The following is a 19,699-nucleotide window of genomic DNA, read 5'->3' as shown; positions in this document are numbered from 1 at the left end:
TCGTGAATAAAAGCCTTGATGAAAGTGTCCAGATACTGTCTTCCTGTCGCTATAATGAAAGATCTATGAATACTACTTGCTCTTTGATACTAAATCTGCTGTTCGGTTCCTATGCAACCATCAAGTCTTAGTCTAAGACTTCCGTTTTAATCAAAAAACCAACAGACGACAACGACAAGGCATTGACGGATGCTCAGTGCTTTTCCACGACACGGAAATTGCGGCCGGTAATCCTCCAGACGGTCACACTCCGACTAATGGACTTCAATCTTGTCTTGAAACCATCTAGAAACCCTCTACCAGCTGCCAATGCTGCTGCTCTCAAACGTCATGCCAGGGTCCGGCACTAAGCGAAAACTTTTGTTCCATATTTATTGCAAAGAAGGCGGCGAATAATAACTGGCAAGACCACAGAATCACCATAAAAACTTCAAAGACACCCGTCTACCGGTGATTAATTTCCTGCTAGAATCAGAGCTCTCTCTCTTTTTTCACCCTGTATGCCTTTTACGTAGCTAGGGCGGAAATGAGGGTCCTAAAATGTTCTATTTATAGAAACTCACAGCTTTTCCATCGCCTTTCCCCAATCTAGTCAATCTCGCGCTATTGCTACAAAAGATGGTCTCGCACCCAGACAAGTACATCCGAATGGGTCCCCAAGCTGTACAAGGCCAGCCAAGCCAAACCATGAAGCCAAACGTACAGTCAGTACAACGAAGCAAAATCGACAAGATTAATACCACGAACATTCCGCAGATAAGCGGCGCGGATCTCTCGTTTCATCTAAAGTCGGAACAATCGCAGCAAGTATTCCCTTCTCTGTCTACGAAGCTAGGCAGGATGTGATGGTCTTACAAGTAAAATATGTTTGCTTTGTTAAGGCTTCAGCTGATGGGAGAGCTGGGACTGCACGTTAACTAGGCAGGTCGAGGACAATCTTCACGTTAAGTTTTCTGTGCGTAGTGATATATAATATCTCGACACCAGAGAAGGGTTTTAAACTCACCTCTGGGAAAATAATAGAACCTTGTAACGAGCTTAGTCTAGCGATTAAAAAAAACATAAATTCTGCACCGTACTGGACCTTTAACATGACCCATCCCATTCAACAGTAAGCCATCTAGAGACAAAAATTCTCGGAAGACATGCACAATACATTAGGCAGATCATAACAGCAAAACGATGACAACGCAGTCAGCGTTCAGCATTTGTCATCCTCAAGAAACAAGCAAGACATTCTCCATGCCATTGCTAGGCGAGGCGAGCAATAAGTAGTAAGCGGCATGTCATGCGAGGACTGTGTTGCAGAAATTTGCCCATAGGGGCCTCGTCTGCGAGTTGACGAGAGGCTGAAGTTCGTGCAAGAAGCTAGAAGAGCCAAGCGATGGGTGGAAGAGAGAAGATGACCTGGGGCAGGCCCGGCCGCTCGTTCAGCACGTACCATTATTTTGTGCAGCGTGTAGCGCCGCGAGCGGATATCCTCTAGCAGCATCTCAAAGGGCGTCAGTTCATACTCCACCGGGGGGTGGCTGACGTGCTCGTTCTTCTTCAGCCGCACCCCTTGCCGCAGTGACCGCATCACCTGAACCCACAGTCTGGCCTGTCAAGAAAAACAGTAAAAAAAAATAAATAAAAATAAAATACAAAAATCCATTCCAGTATCTACAAGGAAACGCTATCTCTCTCTTCTAACAGTTTTATTTTTTAGTACACTTACCTCTACATTTACCTACCCACCTCCATACATCTCATCTATATACGCGCACAAGGGTAGACAAAGAGAAATGGGTTTGAGAAAAAAAAAAAAAACTAGCAATAAAACAGCGTAGGAAGACTTCAAAGATAAAATGGGATTAAATGCCGGGGAGGGGGTACAGCTAAACATAAAAAGCATCCCAAGCAATAAGAATGATACAAATTTCTCCCATTGGTTTGAATCACTTTTTTCTCTAAGGAAAAAAATATACATGCAAGCAGCGGAACCCCAGAATATTTTCACACTGAACTCAGAATACAGATTTCATGTCAAAAGCTTAAAAACTTAAACGAGTACATGGGTGATGACTATGCTGTATTGAGATTCGTGGTTTTCACATACCCAATCTGTCCTTTCAAGCTCCAGCAATCTCTTGTCCTCATCTTCGTTACTGTGTAACCTCTGCAAGTCACAAAATGCCAAGTAAATACTTGCTAATTTGCACCCCCCACAGTGCCCTGCAAATGTCAAAACGATGATCAACTCAAACACAATGATAACTTGGTGACCACTTCCCTGAAATGAAGTGCGCCCTCAGCTCTTGATAACCATTGCACTTCTCCCCTTGACACAAGGTCTATCTCATAGTTGCACCTTTAATTCAAAGGTGTTTGAAAGCAAAGTTTCTCACAACTAATATTTTTACGCATTCTCACTTTTATTTATATTTATGCATTTATTTTGCGGGTTTTGTGAATGCCCTTTTGTCACTGCACGTTTTAGCTGATGTTCAAATCATATCTACAGCAATACCTGGTAATTCTTATCAGTGATCGTACACATATTTTTGTCAGATCGAGAAAATCGGAGACAGTCTCAAAATGTGCAAGCTCTCACGAGCGTGGCATTAGGAACGTTGGTTATAAAGGGCGTTAATCGCGAGGATGCTCCGGAATAACGACGCAAAAGACTTGTCGTCTCCCTTGCATTTACTTCGATATTCCAAAAAAAGGGGGAAATGGGGTGTTTTATGATCTTGCGTTTACAGAGTACAACTATAACAATAAATTAAGCTATTTGCATTAATTATGCAAACTTATGTTTCTTGTATTATTGACCGTCGGTTCATTTGTAGTCTTTCGTGTGGAACGCACTGACATAAAGGGATTACAGGTTCAGTTATAAATATTTATGAGTTAAATTATATATATAACAGAGGAGGGAGGATGAGAGACAGAGTCGTACACATGCATACGCTGACAAACTACAATACATCACTTAAAACACTGAATATGCAGTAAATGTGCAGAAGAATCGACTGCAAGCATCATCGTGTCATGCAGCCTTTAGTGACATTTAGAGTTGGACTGTTTACTGAATGAAGTTTACTACACAGAAATCCACTCGCCGAGTTTCTTCACTAACATGCAGGCTAGCTGCTGGGTAAATCACGGCCTGCGGTCTGGGAGCACCTGTGGTGGTGAGTTTGTTCACATACAGAACTGCAGTTATAGGCTTGGTGCAGAAATCACACTAGTACCCCAACCTCTCACCCCAGCAAGAACGTGAACCGCCTTCACCGTCAAGCGACCTGCTGTCATCTTTCACTACAGATATTACCTGTGAGCCATGTGGCCGTACTGTCTGTTTGTCTGATTGGGTTTTTAATTTTTTGTTTTTGTTTTGACCAACAGAACCTGCCCTCGGGTAAGTGTGACAAGGCGCTGATTGCTCACCTCCTAGAAAAGCTCAAGATTTTTTTTAAGGGGGAGGCTGAGGAGGCGAGGCGGTAGGCTCTAATACATCAGTCCAGGAGGTGCTCTCAACACGTGCTTGTAAATGATAACACTTTAAGGTTAATCATCTTGCACTTCCACCACCATCCCTTGCATTGCGTCCAGACCATGCAGGGAGCCTTGAGCCTATTGGACTTTTTCCTACATAATGAAAGGCTTTGATGCTTTTTGCCTTCACCAAATCTGTAGGCTACAATATTTATATTTGACACAATAATAAAAAACATGAAAGATTTTCTACCTGAAGTAAATGCATGCACTGACACACACCATGAGAGAGAGGGTGGTGCAAAGCAGAAATGAAAGATAACTGGTATGAAAAGAAAAATCAACATTAAACAAAGTGCATACATTTAATCACTGGACACAGCACATGACTACTTTCAAACTCCAGACTTCTACAAAAAAAGAAATCAAATTAAATTTAAAAAAATCCAGGATGGTGACTAAATGGATAGGCCTGAAAAATTCTAAACATTCTAAAGTGAAAGTCTAATTTTAAAAATCCTACTTCTTTACTAGATGAGATCTTATCCAGAAATGTTCGAAGTTCCACAGCTTCTGCCATCAGAGCTCGGCACACAGCACGGTAGTGGTAGCTGGCATCTTGTCGACTTGACAGGTGCTGTGTACACAGCTGAAATGAAGACCACTAGTGTTAGATGAATGAATGGATGTGGTCAGTAGGTTGGCTAAATAATTATAGATGAACACTAACGTACATAACTGTAATGCGTGAGCAAGGGAGTATTTGATAGCTTTTCAAGATTTAAAAACAATCACTCTAGTGTTCATAATTGCATCTTTGTCTGAAAATATTTCAGAAGGTCTCAATCACTCAAGATTATGTCAAATTACACACTTTATTGCAGACATACAGGAATTTTAGATTACTGACTAAATATTTCAAAAAAAAACATTAAAAAAACAAAAGCAAAATAAAATCCCACAAAACAAACAAAAACAAACTGTTATTAGCCAGATCTATCTGCCTCCTACCACAATTTGTTTTTAAAACATGTTTAGCATCACAAAACCACTAGGACAGTTAGCCACTGAAAATTTTTCAAGTCATATTTCTGAAGAATCTTAAGTTGAAAACTGATGCCAACATATCTTTCGTGAAATAAAGATCCAACTTAAAATGCTTTATTCTTCCCGTTTCCTCTGCTTGGGTTAACTCCCATCACTTCCCATCACTCCTGGGCACCTCCACTGAAAAGATCTAGAGTTTTGTTAATAAACTCTGGCAAGGGTAACAGACTAGAGAGATGCATATTAGAACCTGTTTCCAACAACAAAATACCCACGTAGTGGTGGTATGTAAGCAACAAACCATGCTAAGGAGAAAAGGTGGATCTGATGCAGAACATACTGAGCTTGTTAAAATCTTTCAGGCTCCAAGAGACCTCTAACAATGTTCATGCTAGCATGCAATTTAGTTTATCATCTTGGTATCTGTAATGCTTCCAATGAAGACAGAAGAGGTGATTTAGGCAACTGGCTACTTGCCATCCAAGTTCTGTTCGCAGCCTTTCCTCTGTAAGTTGTTTTCAGTCAGGCCGCTTCCTAATTACATTAAAGCAGCAGGATATTTTTCCCAGTTTATGAGCAATACTGTTTGTCTGCTATCAATCAAGATATCAAAAGATGAGATATCAGTCATGCTTCAGCTCACAGTTCACTGTACTGTGACCATTTAATTGCACTGCCACCTGTTCCAATGTTGATCAGTTTTGTCACCTGACAGCGGATCAATGCAGCAAAATAAACAACCTTTGAAGGTAAGCATATTACCTTCATATTCTGTTGGGGAAGGGGGCGATTGGGAGAAGGATAGTGGCAAAGGCTTTTGAAAATCTGAGATATTTTATAGGGAAATTGTAAGCATGGTTGAATGGACATGTTAGGCTATTTTCAAAAATAATACAACCCTTTTACATATATATATATACTGTTTTTGTCTATGTTTTGCAGTCTGTTCTCATTGTAATAACTGCAGAATGTTTCCTTGTTACTACTTACAAACTGTGTAAACAAAACAAAAATGTCACATATCTCCTCGCTAGCATTCTTTCTCTCAAACCCCCGCATACCTCTGTTGTTATCTGCCTATAATCGCTGGCAAGGGGCGTGGGTCAAGCCAAAGAAAGAGAATCCGTGTTATGGCTCGTCCTTGAAACAGACTATATCAATAGACCCTAGGGTGTCAGCGGGTTTGTCTCCCCTCAACCACTTGGGCTTGGGGCTTGGGGACTGAAATTCGAAACTCTCATAACGGCGGCTCAAGCAACTGCACTAATATAATACTGTTCCTTCTTTTTCCACTCCTTCCTTGCGAGTTCTCTCGTGTGTGACAGAATGTTTTATTTCGATCAAACGTTCAAAACGAGTACCGTTTGTTGCCATTTCGAAAGGACCAATCGTCGATCGAATCGGGAAAATTCAAACCGATGTGATACCGTTGGTCCTTTGATTCGAATGTCACCTTAGATCAAGGTGGTAATCCTATATTTATAATAAGTTAAAAGTAAAACGGAACCCACGCAAAATACTTTCCTCAACCTTTCTACATCCTGAAATTTTTAATATTCATTAATCTTAAAAATAAAAATCAGTTTTACGATGACACAGATAACCTCAAATCTTGCCTCCACAACATAAAATGACTGCTTTCATCTCTAATGCATGCTTCAAGATGATATCAATCCGGTTAATAAATTTAAATAAAGCAACTCTTTATAGTCTCGGTTTTGCCGCATTTTCCCATGGTAGCCCATAGCAAACTTAGAGATATAAACAGGTACACTTGTTCCAATGGGTCAGGTTAGAGACTGGGAATAGCACTCACTGTGAAACGCAATGATTCAATGGTTGAGGTCTCCGAAGGTATATCTGAGGGTGGGGTTTCTTTCTACATTTTAAATGTTTTATAACAGTCGAATTCAGCCTGCAATTGATTTCAAAGTATGACAATGTCTTTCGATGATTACCCAATGGGCTGGAACTTTTTATTTTCGGATTTAAACTAAAAGAAATGTCGGGTATATTTTCTAGAAATCACTTTAAAAAGCTTCACTTTTACATTGTCACTTCGAGTAATATAAATTATACTGGTTGTGAATACTTCCCCTAGGGGGATGGAGGGTGTTTTAACTAAGGCAGCTCTGTATGGTCATCAAGTGCTACACCAGAGAAGGAATAGCATGCCATCGGCAACATCCGACTCCAGGACACAAGGTCCTCGATGTATTGGTCACAACTATTTTAACCCGTCCGCCATCACACCTCACTATTTGTAGAAGGGAGCTCGAGAGGCTGCGGAAGAAGGAGGAGAAAAAAAAAACCCTAGTTGTTAAAGTACCCCACTCTTCAGATTCAAACGCTTTGCTAGATAACGACTTCAGACGTTAACACGGTTTCATGTCGCATGATGTAGAAACCCTTTTAGCAACCCCTTCGTGTTTCCTTTTCTTCTTTTTCTCTTCTCTCTCTATCCTTTAAGAAAAGCTCTTAACTTTGAATCTTGAAATTCCGTCGACTCACTCGCTTTTCCCACGCAACTGGTGAGTTGTAATCGGGTCGCCATGAACAAGGTGGTTGTAGGGACGTTGGCCTTGTAAGTGGCACCGGCACCTACCAACAGATGGGAAGCAGGTTCCTCCTTCAAGGCGTCATCTTCATCTTGACAAGGAAGCTGCTCTCTCGCTCGATGCCAGCGACCTCTAAACTACGGTGTCAAACATCTCGACACAAACCTACTTACGACCACCCTGCCACCATCTCTGATAAAGCCCAACGAATAAGGCGGGTTGCTTTAAAAGATATTCCTAACCGAACTAACCTAACCACGTACTGTCGAATATATCACAAAGTCTGGAAATTTGTTTGAAAACGTGGTCGTCATGTTAAAATATGTTAGACGCCGTCGACAACATTTACTGAGGGCGCTAGGACAAAACGCCGTGGGATGGGAAACCTCGCTGCAACTTTCGAAACAATAGGTTTTTATCTGCAGTCTTTCCACTTGTCTGACACTTCGTGGTGGGCTACAGGGTGAAATGTTACTCACTCACAGCTCCCCTCCCTCTCGTTCTTGCACGGAGAGTTCTAGAACGGACACAGGATACACAGAAGAAGAGAACCTTGTCTAGTCCTGCATTTAAGCCCCTCTACTTTCAGGGCGCAAACCATTTCTGCTTCTCGTGCCCCAGAGAATAACCTCCTGCCCCAGAGAATAGCCTCGTGCCCCCAGAGAATAACCTCGTGACCCAGAGAACAACCTGCCAACTTCGCTACCACCGACGAACAGCGACGTACAACACTACGACATTGTAACCCGCTCCTAACGGAAGCTATTATTCCGTTATCATCACATCACATTCTAATTTCCACATGGCTTCGGGGCTTGTTTGAGGGTGGGAATACATTAATATTATTCAAGTGGATGCTTTATGATCATAGCTGTCGCGGCTATGTTTAAAAAGCCTGTTTTTTGAGCAGGAATTATTTATATCGACTGTCGCTGTAGTGAAAGATAAGAGAAGAAGTTGGACGGTTATGTTTTCCCCTTTGAAATAGCGGCTACGTGAACACTTTCCATGCTGTAACTGTCACAATACGAGGTCTACACGGCCCGTGTCGGACCATAAAAGTCCATTAAAATCAGCTTAGGCCCCAAACGGACAAAAATAAAATGTCTCGTCAAAGGCTTCCACAGGACGAAAACTAAATCAAGGTAGGAAACATTTCAAAACGAAAGCACTGCTTTATTGTGGTCTTTTCAGAGAAGATCAGCTCTTTTTTGTTTGTTTGTTTTAAAAAAAGCTACGAACGTGCTGCCAGCGCAGAATATCTGAAGTAAGAACGGTGTGTCTACACGACCCGACTGAAAAAAGACAGACCTGTTGTTTGGAATACTGTTACTTACGTTAGAAGTATAGGTCAAAATAAAACACTTTGGATATCACGGGCAGCCTTGCTTTAACTACTACGTGCCAATTGCTGATGCAACAAACATTCGCAACCATATCTTCCCCTCCAAAATGCAGGTTTGCGCAAAAAAGCAATAAGAAATTTGTAAAGCATAATTTATCCAATCAGTAGATAAGAAGAGGATAACCCTATGTCAGTATACTAGAAAAAGGACCACGAAACTTTAACATCATTTTCAAACGATTAAAAAAATTCACATCCAGATACACAAACCTACTGACAACTTCGAGCAGTTTCAGCAGGTGATCAAACATTTCCTATGTTCCAATTAAGACATAGAAACACTCGTATTCGTGATTGATTTGGCTGTAGTACTAAACCAGACATCAAACAACCCTTGATGCGTGACCTTATATATATATAGAACACATATACATAACATAAACCCATATATAAAAACACTGGTAAACATCATTGATTGGACTGTCGTACTAGGCCAGACACCAACAACCCTTGTTGCGACACCTCGGACTAAACAAACACGCGCACACAGCCTCCACCTCCGCGCACGCGCACAGTCTGTTGTGACAGCGGCAACAGCTGCAGCTCGGCGACGCCCTGCAGCAGCACCTGACCCAGGTACGACCAACAGGCTCCACTGTATCCTTCTGAAGTGCATTGTATATGATGGCACTTAGTTAATGCCTGTGACGGTCAATCTGACGGGTATGTATTCTACAGTGAACAACTGCTCTTTAAACGCTCGTCGCCTGATACGAACTCACGCCCTAACTGAATGTCACCGAGAAGTCGCAGGGCAAAGGTAGTAATAAGATTTTTGCTACATATAACAAAAGGGCATGTCTTGGGGTTCACAACTACATAATAAAGGCGAATTCAAAAGACATTCTTTGGTGTCGATCGCCATGTGAAATGGCGCGTGAATCAAGTCCACGTCATACCGACAGCTAAGTCGTGGACTACTTTCAACACCTCGGGGTCATCGTGTGAACCAGTTTCTGTGAGTCGAAGCCAATAGGAGCCGCTATTAACGGTGGTGATAGAGATTTCGCAGCACGTTCATGCCACTTCTCTGCCGCCACCAATGTCTACCTACTAAGTCTACCTGATGTCTAACTGCTGACTTAAGACTTGATAACTCCTGCTAATCCTTTTTCGTGCGAGTAGGTAGTGTGTGTGAGAGACACGTTTCTGGGTGAGCTGAATCTACTCGTTATCTACAAGAGCCGTAGTTATGGAGCGAGGTGAAATGCTGCCTCGGGGGCAAAGTGGGGGAAACCCAAGGACAAGAATTTTTATCTCCAAAGTTGCGAAGTTATGTTACTTTACACAAGGGTATGTTTGCCACTGCTTTATGACTACACCCCTGGGGTAAAGATACCTCTGGGAAGTCGCAGACAAGGAGACAAAACGCTTGCCCTGTAGTTCCTCGTGTCGTCCCGGGGCAGCGACTTAACCTCGCTTCATTACTACGGGCCCATGCCAACACTGCTGGGGGCACAGCAATGAATATGATGAATATCCATTACTTGTTCGTCTGCTTGGCTGGTGGAGAAGGTAGCACAAACGCGCGAGGGTTGCCACTCATTGGATCTCTCAGAAAAGGCAGCAATTTTTCACAGGTGGCACAAAGCACTTGGAAAATAAATCAACAATTAAAGCCTTTAAATCAATTTAAAGATCAACAAATGGGATCGACTGGGAAATATTCACGAGTACACAACACTGCTTTTTGCAATTGATTAAAAAGAAACAACACCATGACTTGCTACGAAGTACCACAGGTTCAGGGGTACCCACACACTATACCCGGACATCGTCTCGAAGACACCAGTTGTCTGTAGAGTTAATACTTTACATCACTACTTTTCTGTGTGTTTCAAAGGTGTTGTTCACTAGGTCTACAGATTGTGTTTGTCTTGTAACCCAAGATTTCAATATTCAATAGTCTGCTGCTCGCAAGAGCAAGGATGCTGATGACATCGGGTTCCAGCGCCTAATTTGTGCAATTCTGTTCACGTCGGTTAGCAGCCGCCATGGGTGAAGGCAGGTGATCCTCTCTTCTCCCCCAGCACTCGTCGCGATGCATCCACGATTGTCTAGACTTGCATGTAATCCATGCACTGCTGTGCAGTAGACGGACATCCAGGTTTTCTGTTCTCAATCGCTGATGTCTAGCTTGTAGGGAGAGAGCCGATGAGATTAACACGCATCACTACAACCAAGACAGAGTGAGGGCTTCTAACGAGAATGAGCACTTGACACGATAAAATCAGAGAGATTTTGTGTTGTAACTGTTTTTTTTTAATCGTTGTTTCTTAAAGAAAAATTAAACACACACACACACATTTTACGCTGACATTCCATGCCAATAGACTTATGATCACGCGAAGGCACGCGTGCGTACAAACTTGATTTCAATACCGTGTGGAGCTACCGAGAGTTGAGGCGAGAACAGACAATGCAACCACCGTGGGAATATTCAGCTTGGGAGTGTCTCAGCGCTGAATGCCACCGAGGCCGCAACGCATATCATATACAGACCAAACCATGCGTGACAGGATGGCGAAGTCACGACAAAGACAGTGAACCAGACAGGTCACTAAAAAAAAACTGTGGCATTATACCTTTCCCTCCGTATCCACACAGGTACGAATCAAGACTCCTACTTGAATTGTATTCTGGAGGTTCAGATGGCGCCATCGCTAGGGTCTGTAAACCACACAAGACCACGCCCTCTCTCTCTCTCACACACACACACAAAACACGCTGGTGCAGCTTATTCAGTAACGGACAAACAAGACCGTGCACCAACGTGGTGTTCTACCTGTGACACCATCTTATTTTCTACTTCGAGCACTACAGTCACTACCTGAAGTAACTTTTTTTTTTTCTTTCAGCCCATTCAAGCCTCAAGTGAACCTCGAACGCTAAGTCCAACATGTGGATGGTCTTGAAAGACGCCGTGCTATGATAATGACGGATGTATCTTCCAAGGTTTTCTCTCTCTCTGCACGGATGAGCGAGCAAATAAGTGTATGTGGGAGGAGAGTGGTGCATGAGCAGTTTGTCTTCGGTTTTGCTTTAGTCGGAACATTTGATTAGATGGAGAAAAATAATCTCGGGCTGAGATTGTATTAAAAACTATCAAAAAGACTGCGTTTCCGAAGCAGCCATTAACATTCTGTGACAAAGTATGATAGAGTGTGCGAGAACCAAACATGAGGGCAAGAAGTATGCCCGGCATGCACCCCGCTCCCCACCTTGTCCTCCCGTTAGCTCCCCCTACCAGTCATGGCAGATCCCCCGAGCTCAAACTATCTTAGCCGCGGATGAAAATCTTTGCATGGCTGAAAGCTCACAAGTGTTTGCACTTGAGCCAAGTCAGCTTCTGTTTGTTTACGACTTGACCAGCTAGTGTTGTGCTTGATGTTGGCCAGCATGTACTGCACCCATTCTAAATGTTATCAATGCATTTCTTGTGTCTGTGTTTTAGCCAGACAAGGCAGTTGCTTAAAATAATACAAGTCTTGTATCAATTATATTAAACTGCTTTAAAGAGCATCATGCTGCTCCTAGTTTACATACTGGTTAAGAGGGAAAAGAAATCGGGACCAGGAAAGATCCAAGCACAGATGAAGAGAGACAACGAACTACTCTCAATGATTAACTGAATGGTCTCAACGGCGGCAGGTCCCCAAGCACGATTTCCCCAATATCAACTCAATATTCACCGCCTAACCACCGTTTATATAAATTTCGACAGATGTAACCTGATTATATATAAAATCTTCTTCTTTAAAAAATATTACAACAGATAAAGTATCATGCCAACGCGTCTATAATGAACACAATATCAACAACGAAAATAAACAATAGTAGACAATGTTAATAGCATATTATTGCGTGTCTTGTCCTGCATTTCAGTCTATAAGAAAAGACCGGTCATTAGTCCGAACTAGCAATTTTTTTTGCAAGCTAACGTTTTGTTGCTCATACACAACTTCTGTATGGAGAGTATCAAGTGTGTGTTACTGGGGCGTGCGTCACCCTGGACACTCAATACTAACACATTATGTCTCGGCTCGTTCCGTCGTCTCTCCTACTGATCTTTGTTATCACAGCCTGCATAGCCACGGGGGTAGCTGCATGCAATCATAGGTATGTCCCAGGCGTCTGCCTAATCCTAGACACCAACTTGCAGTCAAGTACCCGACAGGTTATCTCAGAGGAGGACGAGGTTTAACCTCCTTAGAAACGCAAGCAAAACAATGGTGACAAAGCTGGAAAGAGAAGGACCATGGTTGTTGTTGGTTACACAATCTGTGTACATGCTCTGCTCTTTCGTGGTTCGGTGACTGCAAGATATCATGTTTATCAGCCCTACTCTCTGCCCTGACTAAAGTTTCAACCACTCATGTCAGCAAAACGTGCAAAACGGTATTTGAAAGACTTACAGGAGTGGAAAGAAAGAAATCCAGAACAATAAATTAAATGAACACTAACCCGCCCATCTCTGAAGCCCCTGCGGAAAACTTAGGACTAATCAGAGAAATCAATAGTGCCAATAAAAACTGCAGTTCTTCTAGAAATAAATTCAATGGGAGAGGTGGAGAAGGATTACCTGAATGTATTCAAATAATTAAAAGTAATATTCGACAGAACACATACCAAATGTTTATCAACACTTCAAAATCGTGCTGCAAGTGAGTGCTTACCGTTTGAAAGCACGTTGTGCTGACTAACCAAGGAAGAGGAGGTGTGGGCAGGGGGAGGCTACAGAAGGACGCAGATACCTGAGGAGAAGGGCGTGATAGAAAAAAAAGCGAGGGTCACAGCTCGAGCCAACATCCCACTGGCACGCTTTTGCAAGCCAATTTAGCAACAAACAAAGACCCAGGCCCTTTATATTTATATAAAAATGCTAAGCCACGCCTCTGTACTTCCTTAGGATCGTGCAAGTACAGACGGCAGTCACGTTCAACAAGCCTCCCTTGTTTGTTTATTTATTTGCGGCGTTCAGGAATGTGGCGGAAGAAGGAACAATAAAGCCGCTCCATTCACGCTGTGGTGGTCTTCTATTATACCCTCATACCTTTTGACGGGCTGGGGGAGGGTATTCACTCTCACCACCTACCACCTTTCAAGAACTGTGCAAGCATCTGCAAAATAAATGACCAGCAGGGCCGTTTACCGAACAATGACAACAGAGGGGTGGTTTTTTTTTCTTTCTTGGTGCTAAGCTTTAACCAACAACGGGAAGCTGGCGTGTGTCTTTTGTCCACACGCACACCGCAGGGCATCACACGCATCACGTGATGCTAACAAACGATGAAATAACCCCTGCCACCCACGCCCCTGAGGCTGACTACATGCACATTTTTCTAGAAAGGTAACGATTGCAGACCGCAGTAGTGGAAGGATTCAAGGATTCAATGAGTGGAAGGATTCAAGGTAAACAGGAACAGTGGGAAAGGTGGTGTAGCCCAGGGCTAACCTGCACAAAAATGTTTCTAAAACGGTTCTAAAGAAGCAAATTTAGAAACTTACTTCTGCTTACCTAGTGGCAGGTGATAATGACGATGTTTAAAGACTTAGCCGGCGATGCTACTGCGTACTCTTTAAATGTCTGTCTTAACTGCTCGATTTTCTTTTTGTTTTGTGTAAGATTTACTTTCTACCTTTTAGAGGTCTTGATTTTTCACTTCTGTAATTTCGATCAGCTCTACTCTAAACCTTTAGAGCGCGCACCCTTGTGTATGTGTGACGTTTTCGATTGTATCTATTAAACACTTGTACCCGGACTCACGTTCGCGCTTGCCTCTGAAACCAAATGGCTCTTCCTCTTTGAATAAAATAATCCTTCACAAACCGGAAGCGGTGTGGTCTGCTCGTGCCTCACCCTAGCTGACAGCAAGAACCGTCCGCATATAATAAACTACTAACGACAAACCATTCACACACATAGTCACAAAGAGGCCCACCCTGCTAAGTCAGCCATTTGTGGGGCAGAAGGACAGGCGTGGTCTATGTTTTGGTCGATTGTCCTTTTTTGTCATTCCGGGTGTGCTGTTCAGTATCGAATTGCCACCCCGTGTTTAAAGCACCCACTTAATGTCTGCCTCGCGCCGTGTCAGCGATAATGGAAGTCTAAAAGGCAGAATGTTACAGAGAATCGATAGCAAGAACCCCGCCACGTATCCAGGGTCGGGGCGGATGTGAGCATGCCGAGACTGGAAACGAAGATAAGACGAACGAGGAACGGATGAGAACGAGGCGTGGAAGACATGCTATTCTCGCACCAGGTGGTGCTTGCTTCCCCGCGACGTGCTGCCCGTCTCGATGCAGTACGAACTCGGATGGAGTGGATCTGATTACTTGTTTTTCTTTTTTTGCAATTAAAAGAATGTCTGAGAGAAGCTTGGAGACATGGTGGCAGCAGACACGACTTGCACATCGCGTGTGGCAGGAATCGATGCCGGAGATAATCACACATCGCGCGCCAACACAGGGTAGAGCCATCGATACGAGCAGCCTGCCTGCCTCCATGAGGGTATTACTGTGTAACAAGACAATCAGCCACGAGGCAGCAGAACTGAAAGTGTTGTACAGCTCCACACCAAACCTACTCTCCATCTGCGAGGATCACGTGTCGCGTGGTGTGCACGATATGTTGACGTTGCAGCCATCCATCCCTTTTCTGGTTCATTATCTTCACAACCTCCCCCTCACCCTCTCTTTTGTTTCTTCTCCAAGAATCGAGTTACACTCCCTATAATGCACTTTTATCTCTCGATAGGGAGAAAGGGGAACATTTATTTTTAACTCAGCAAAGCCAAGACATAAAAGAAACAAGTTGTTGAGTCCGGTCGTGGCAGTTCAGACAGGACGCGCTGCCCCAGACAATTCCTTCGGCAAATAAAAGTGCTTTACGAACACGAAAGCACGGAGATCTTCTCGACCTACCACGGTGCCATGAACTGTTTGTTATTGGTTGAACTATTTCCTCAACTGTACCAATAGACCTAGCTGCTGGGTGAGCGTTAAACACCAACTGATCCCCCGGTCCCCACCCTTAAAGCACCACTGCACGGCTCTAGAGCCATGGGCGGCAATGAAATATTTCGGTTCAACGACCGCATACATCACCTCCAAGGCCTACAGGAGAGAGGTTTGACTACAGAGGACGAAGCCAAGAACAAAGCTATAGCAATAAAACAAACAACAAAAAGTACTCAAGCTGAGGACAGAAGGACTACGGTTATGACAAGCACAGGTCAGAGCTGTCCTGTTGTAGTGTCAAGCAGACGATCACCAAGAAAAAGAACAACAGTGCTAATGCCGTCTGCAAAACAGATTAGCAGGTTCGTGCTGTCGTAGTTTGATAGAGACAACGGGATGCGACTTTCAATGCTCAGGTCTGGCAGGATGTGTAACAAAGCGAGTGCAGTGGCCCGAGACACTCATGAAGCATGCAAGCTTAGATTGCCTTGATGATAATACACTTCTGTCTTGTACGATCACCACAGATACACCCACAGTCCAAACCTAGTGCCCTCCTACAGACACATGCTATTAATTCCGTCCTGCTGTGGTTCCACTCACTGTAAGACCACAAAGCAGATTTCTTATTGACCTTATGCTCACAATACAATCACTTCGTTATGCCCAGCCAGCGATACTGATGACCATCCCATACCTATTGTATCTAACCAGAAAGTCCACAGAAATGACTAGCACTTGATGTCCAATGGCATTAAGCGGCTGTAAAAGGAGTAGTTGTAGTGGGAGGCGGAAGTGGAGGGGGAAGGAGAGAGGAGGTGGAGTGAGGTGAGAAAGGGGAGGTATGTGAAATGCTAGGAACTATGACACGTGGGGAAAGACACACTAACACTCTCCAACACCTGCAAGTGTTCAGGTATGCGCGCCCGACAAACGCCACTCTCCGGTCTCGGAAGTCAATCCCAGGCCTCTCTGGGTCCCCACTACGTCACACTTCCTCCCAGCGATGTCGGGTCGTCCGGTGCAGCACTTCCTCTCCTAGTCATGCCGTCTTCTCCGCCTCCGAGTCTTCAATTAGCTGCGCGAGTATTATCCCCCAAGGCCTAAGCGATCCTGTGCGTCTCGTGTTTGGCAGGCGAGGTGTGTGCCCTCACCAAACACATCTTCCCTCACCTGCAGGCAGTGAAGCGAGGACGTGGAAATCGCGCACTTGTGAGACCAGCAGCTTCGGACCTCTGAGGGCAAGCGGTCATGCACGGCTAGCAAAGGGCATGTAGGACAGGCATACAAATCTTCAGGTTCTGCAGCCTCAACCGCATTGATGCAGGCCAACGACAAATGAAGCGATACCAACCTCACCCCAGGAGATGTCGCGTCCTTTGCACTCTATGACGACTAGGTGACCTACCCTCCGAAGCCCGCTAGCTAGCAACTGTCGTTTCCTGGTGTACCCTGATCGACGCCTGCAACTCCTCAACACTACTGTTTAACGAGGAAAACATTGGAAGCTCCTTTGTCGGAAAAAACTCCAGTTGCGCGTTGTTACAATTGGCCAGAACATATTTCGAAAATAATGGCATTATTTACACACACAAAACAAAAAACTGTTGCAGTCATTCGGTCCACATTCAAAATCGCAAATATAGCCCCACCCCTCTTTTAACCAAACATTCATTCCGGTCAAGCAGGAGGCGACCTGCAAACAATAGCCGTAGTCTTGGCCATCTCACAGGAGGAGGGGGCGGGGTTGTTGAGGTGGTGACGGCGAGTGCAAGGAGGATGGTTCATTCAACAGGTAACACTAGCATCCTTCCTTTGATGAGTGTTTTCGCTACGAGGTCTGAAAAATCGCAAACAGGGATCACTGGTGGTACATGCCCCACATACCACACGCACATGGACAGCTATCATTTAAAAAAAAAAAACCTCTTTGAAAGCTGGAGTGGGGAGGGAGAATGGTGATATACGTTTCACAACGTGTCACCGTTACTGGGTTTGTCGCATCTTGCGCGAGGAATTAAGTAGCAGTACACGAGATGACAAGACGGGAAGGACCATTATGCAAAAGAAAAAAAATTACTTATAGATATCCCCCCATTCCTTTTCCAGTCTCACTGACAATGGCATGCATGCAATTGTCTAAGAGGAAGAGAAGGAGAAAAAAAAATTAAAATAACACAAGAAAAAAATAGCTTTATTGATGTTGGGGCGGATCCCAAGCCTAAGCATCATAAACACGAACATTAAACATAAACGCAGCCATTGTGCATACGATCGTTACTGTACGCACTGTAGTCCGTTTTTCTCTCCTCTAAGCACGCGAACAAAATGTTTAAACTTCAGCTGACCGACCAGTATGACAGGTATGATGGGGTACAATGAAGCCACCAACCAGGACTCCGCATCACCATAACCATCCACTACAATCAAATAAACACACGCGAATTTGTTGCGCCGGCCCTTAGTGCCAGGCAAGAAGGATGTAAGGAAGAAAATGACTGGGGCCACAGCATGAAGCAAGGATTAGTCGTCGCCCTAGGGCAACGTGAGACGAACAAGAGTTTTGTGTCCGAAGTCATAAAGCTTTGTCCAGACCCCGCAGATTCTGTTTTACCACTGGAGCCGTAATTAAAAGGCAAAGGTAAAGGTGCCCTGGGGTCGCGACAGGCTTTTATAACCGGAAAGAAGGCGCTTCTTCCTTGAGCTCCCCATGTTGCCCCCAGGGAAAACGACATATCCTCCGTTCATAACTATGGCCCCTGGATGATGGCAGCGCCGAGTCATCAGAAAGAGAGAGCCACGTGTCCCATTTAGCTAACGCTGAAAGCAGGCAAACTAGAAGGGACCTCATCACGCATTCTTGACCTCTTACAAAAGGTCAGATTACACGGCCACTTGTCCGCACTCGAGTGTGCTGACATGGCGATCGCGTCGTCTGGTGACGAAACCTCTTCATTCGTTACGCTTGTTATCACTCGATTTCTCCATGCTAAGGGATAGTTATCGTTGGCGAGGGACTTGTATATAGGTCAGTGACTGAACGGCCTTTGTTGGTAACGGAAGTATTTTAACTTGTCATATCTTTACTTGATACAAGTTCCTTGGTTTCTAGTTTTCTGTACCACTGATGCATCATAGACACGACCTAAAGGCAAACGTCCGGCTGTTGGCCTCATCTGAAGGCATCGGGGAAGACTAAGGCGTGGGGAGTTGTTAAAGCTGTAGCTACTTAAACTAACAAGCGTTATAAAATATTCGTTTACTGAGGCAACTGTTTCCGTGCTTTGCCGCCTGATTTGCGATGTCTTTTGTGGGTTCCTCAACTGTTAACAGTAGGGCGGAGACGCTGTCAGGCACACCAAAAACTTCGCGGCAGTCAAAGTGAAGCAGCTACCGGTGGTTACCAGTACAACAGCTGCATAAAGGTGTGATGTACGCCTCTCCTTTATCGCCTCCCACATGACATGAGTTCCACCGACCGGGGAAAACCAGAATATTTACGGCCCAGGAACAATAATGAGGAAACTATTCCTTAAGACACATGTCTTACGATGAGTAAACAAAGAGATAAACAAACCACGCCTATAACGTAAACAATATTTTGGGAGACAAGCGTAAGTGGTGTGACGCTAATAAGAGAGTAAGGAATTGAGGGTGAAGGGGTAAGAAACGCCAGGACCGGAAATGATGCGCCGGCCACTACAGGTGAAGACCGGAACTTACCCGCGCCACCTCGCGGAAGCTGCAGTGGTGGTCGTCCTCGGCGTCTTTCTCGATGCCCTCGTCGTCGGCACTCTGACTCTCGTTGTCCGTGTTCTCGCCGCTCTCCTGGGCGCGCGTCATGCACTCGATAAGAGTCTCCAGGCCGTGGCTCAGCGGTCGCTCCTCCGCCTCGCCGATGCCGTAGTCCAGCGCCTCGAAGATGATCCTCCCAAGCATCTGTACAGCCTGAAAATAGTCAGCCAAAGCAGCACAGTCAGTTATAAACGACACAGAACAGCTGCCAGCCAGTGTCCTCTTTAAAAAAAAAGTTGGTCAATGATTAACCCTCGCCGATCTACCTTTCTAAACCGTTTGTCTGAGTTGGTGCTAAGGTAGTTTTCAGCAAACAATCTCCCACCAACCAAACCACAGTCACAAAAAATATCTTTGTAGACTTCCCCGCCAAAAAAATTAATCACAGCACTAGGTGACTGGATGTAATATCTGTATACGAAATACGAAATTCGGAGAACTCGTCTAGAGCGGT

The 19,699-nt window shown here is 44.3% G+C and overlaps 1 protein-coding gene across 15 annotated transcripts in view; it reads right to left on the bottom strand.

Annotated features, from left to right (window-relative positions):
• LOC112576476 (protein spire homolog 1-like) overlaps positions 1-19,699 on the bottom strand; it is a 67,670-nt gene that overhangs the window by 39,127 nt on the left and 8,844 nt on the right. For all 15 annotated transcript variants that reach the window (XM_025258928.1, XM_025258920.1, XM_025258923.1 and 12 more), the window contains exons 3-6: positions 19,174-19,398; positions 4,004-4,129; positions 2,099-2,158; positions 1,442-1,600 (exon numbers count right to left, since the gene is read on the bottom strand). In XM_025258928.1, coding sequence (XP_025114713.1) covers positions 1,442-1,600; positions 2,099-2,158; positions 4,004-4,129; positions 19,174-19,398 — 570 coding nt within the window. The remainder of the gene's footprint in view (positions 1-1,441; positions 1,601-2,098; positions 2,159-4,003; positions 4,130-19,173; positions 19,399-19,699) is intronic.

Source organism: Pomacea canaliculata, linkage group LG12 (assembly GCF_003073045.1).
Source record: "Pomacea canaliculata isolate SZHN2017 linkage group LG12, ASM307304v1, whole genome shotgun sequence".
Lineage (NCBI taxonomy): Eukaryota > Metazoa > Mollusca > Gastropoda > Architaenioglossa > Ampullariidae > Pomacea > Pomacea canaliculata.
This window is presented reverse-complemented; position numbering and strand designations above follow the sequence as displayed.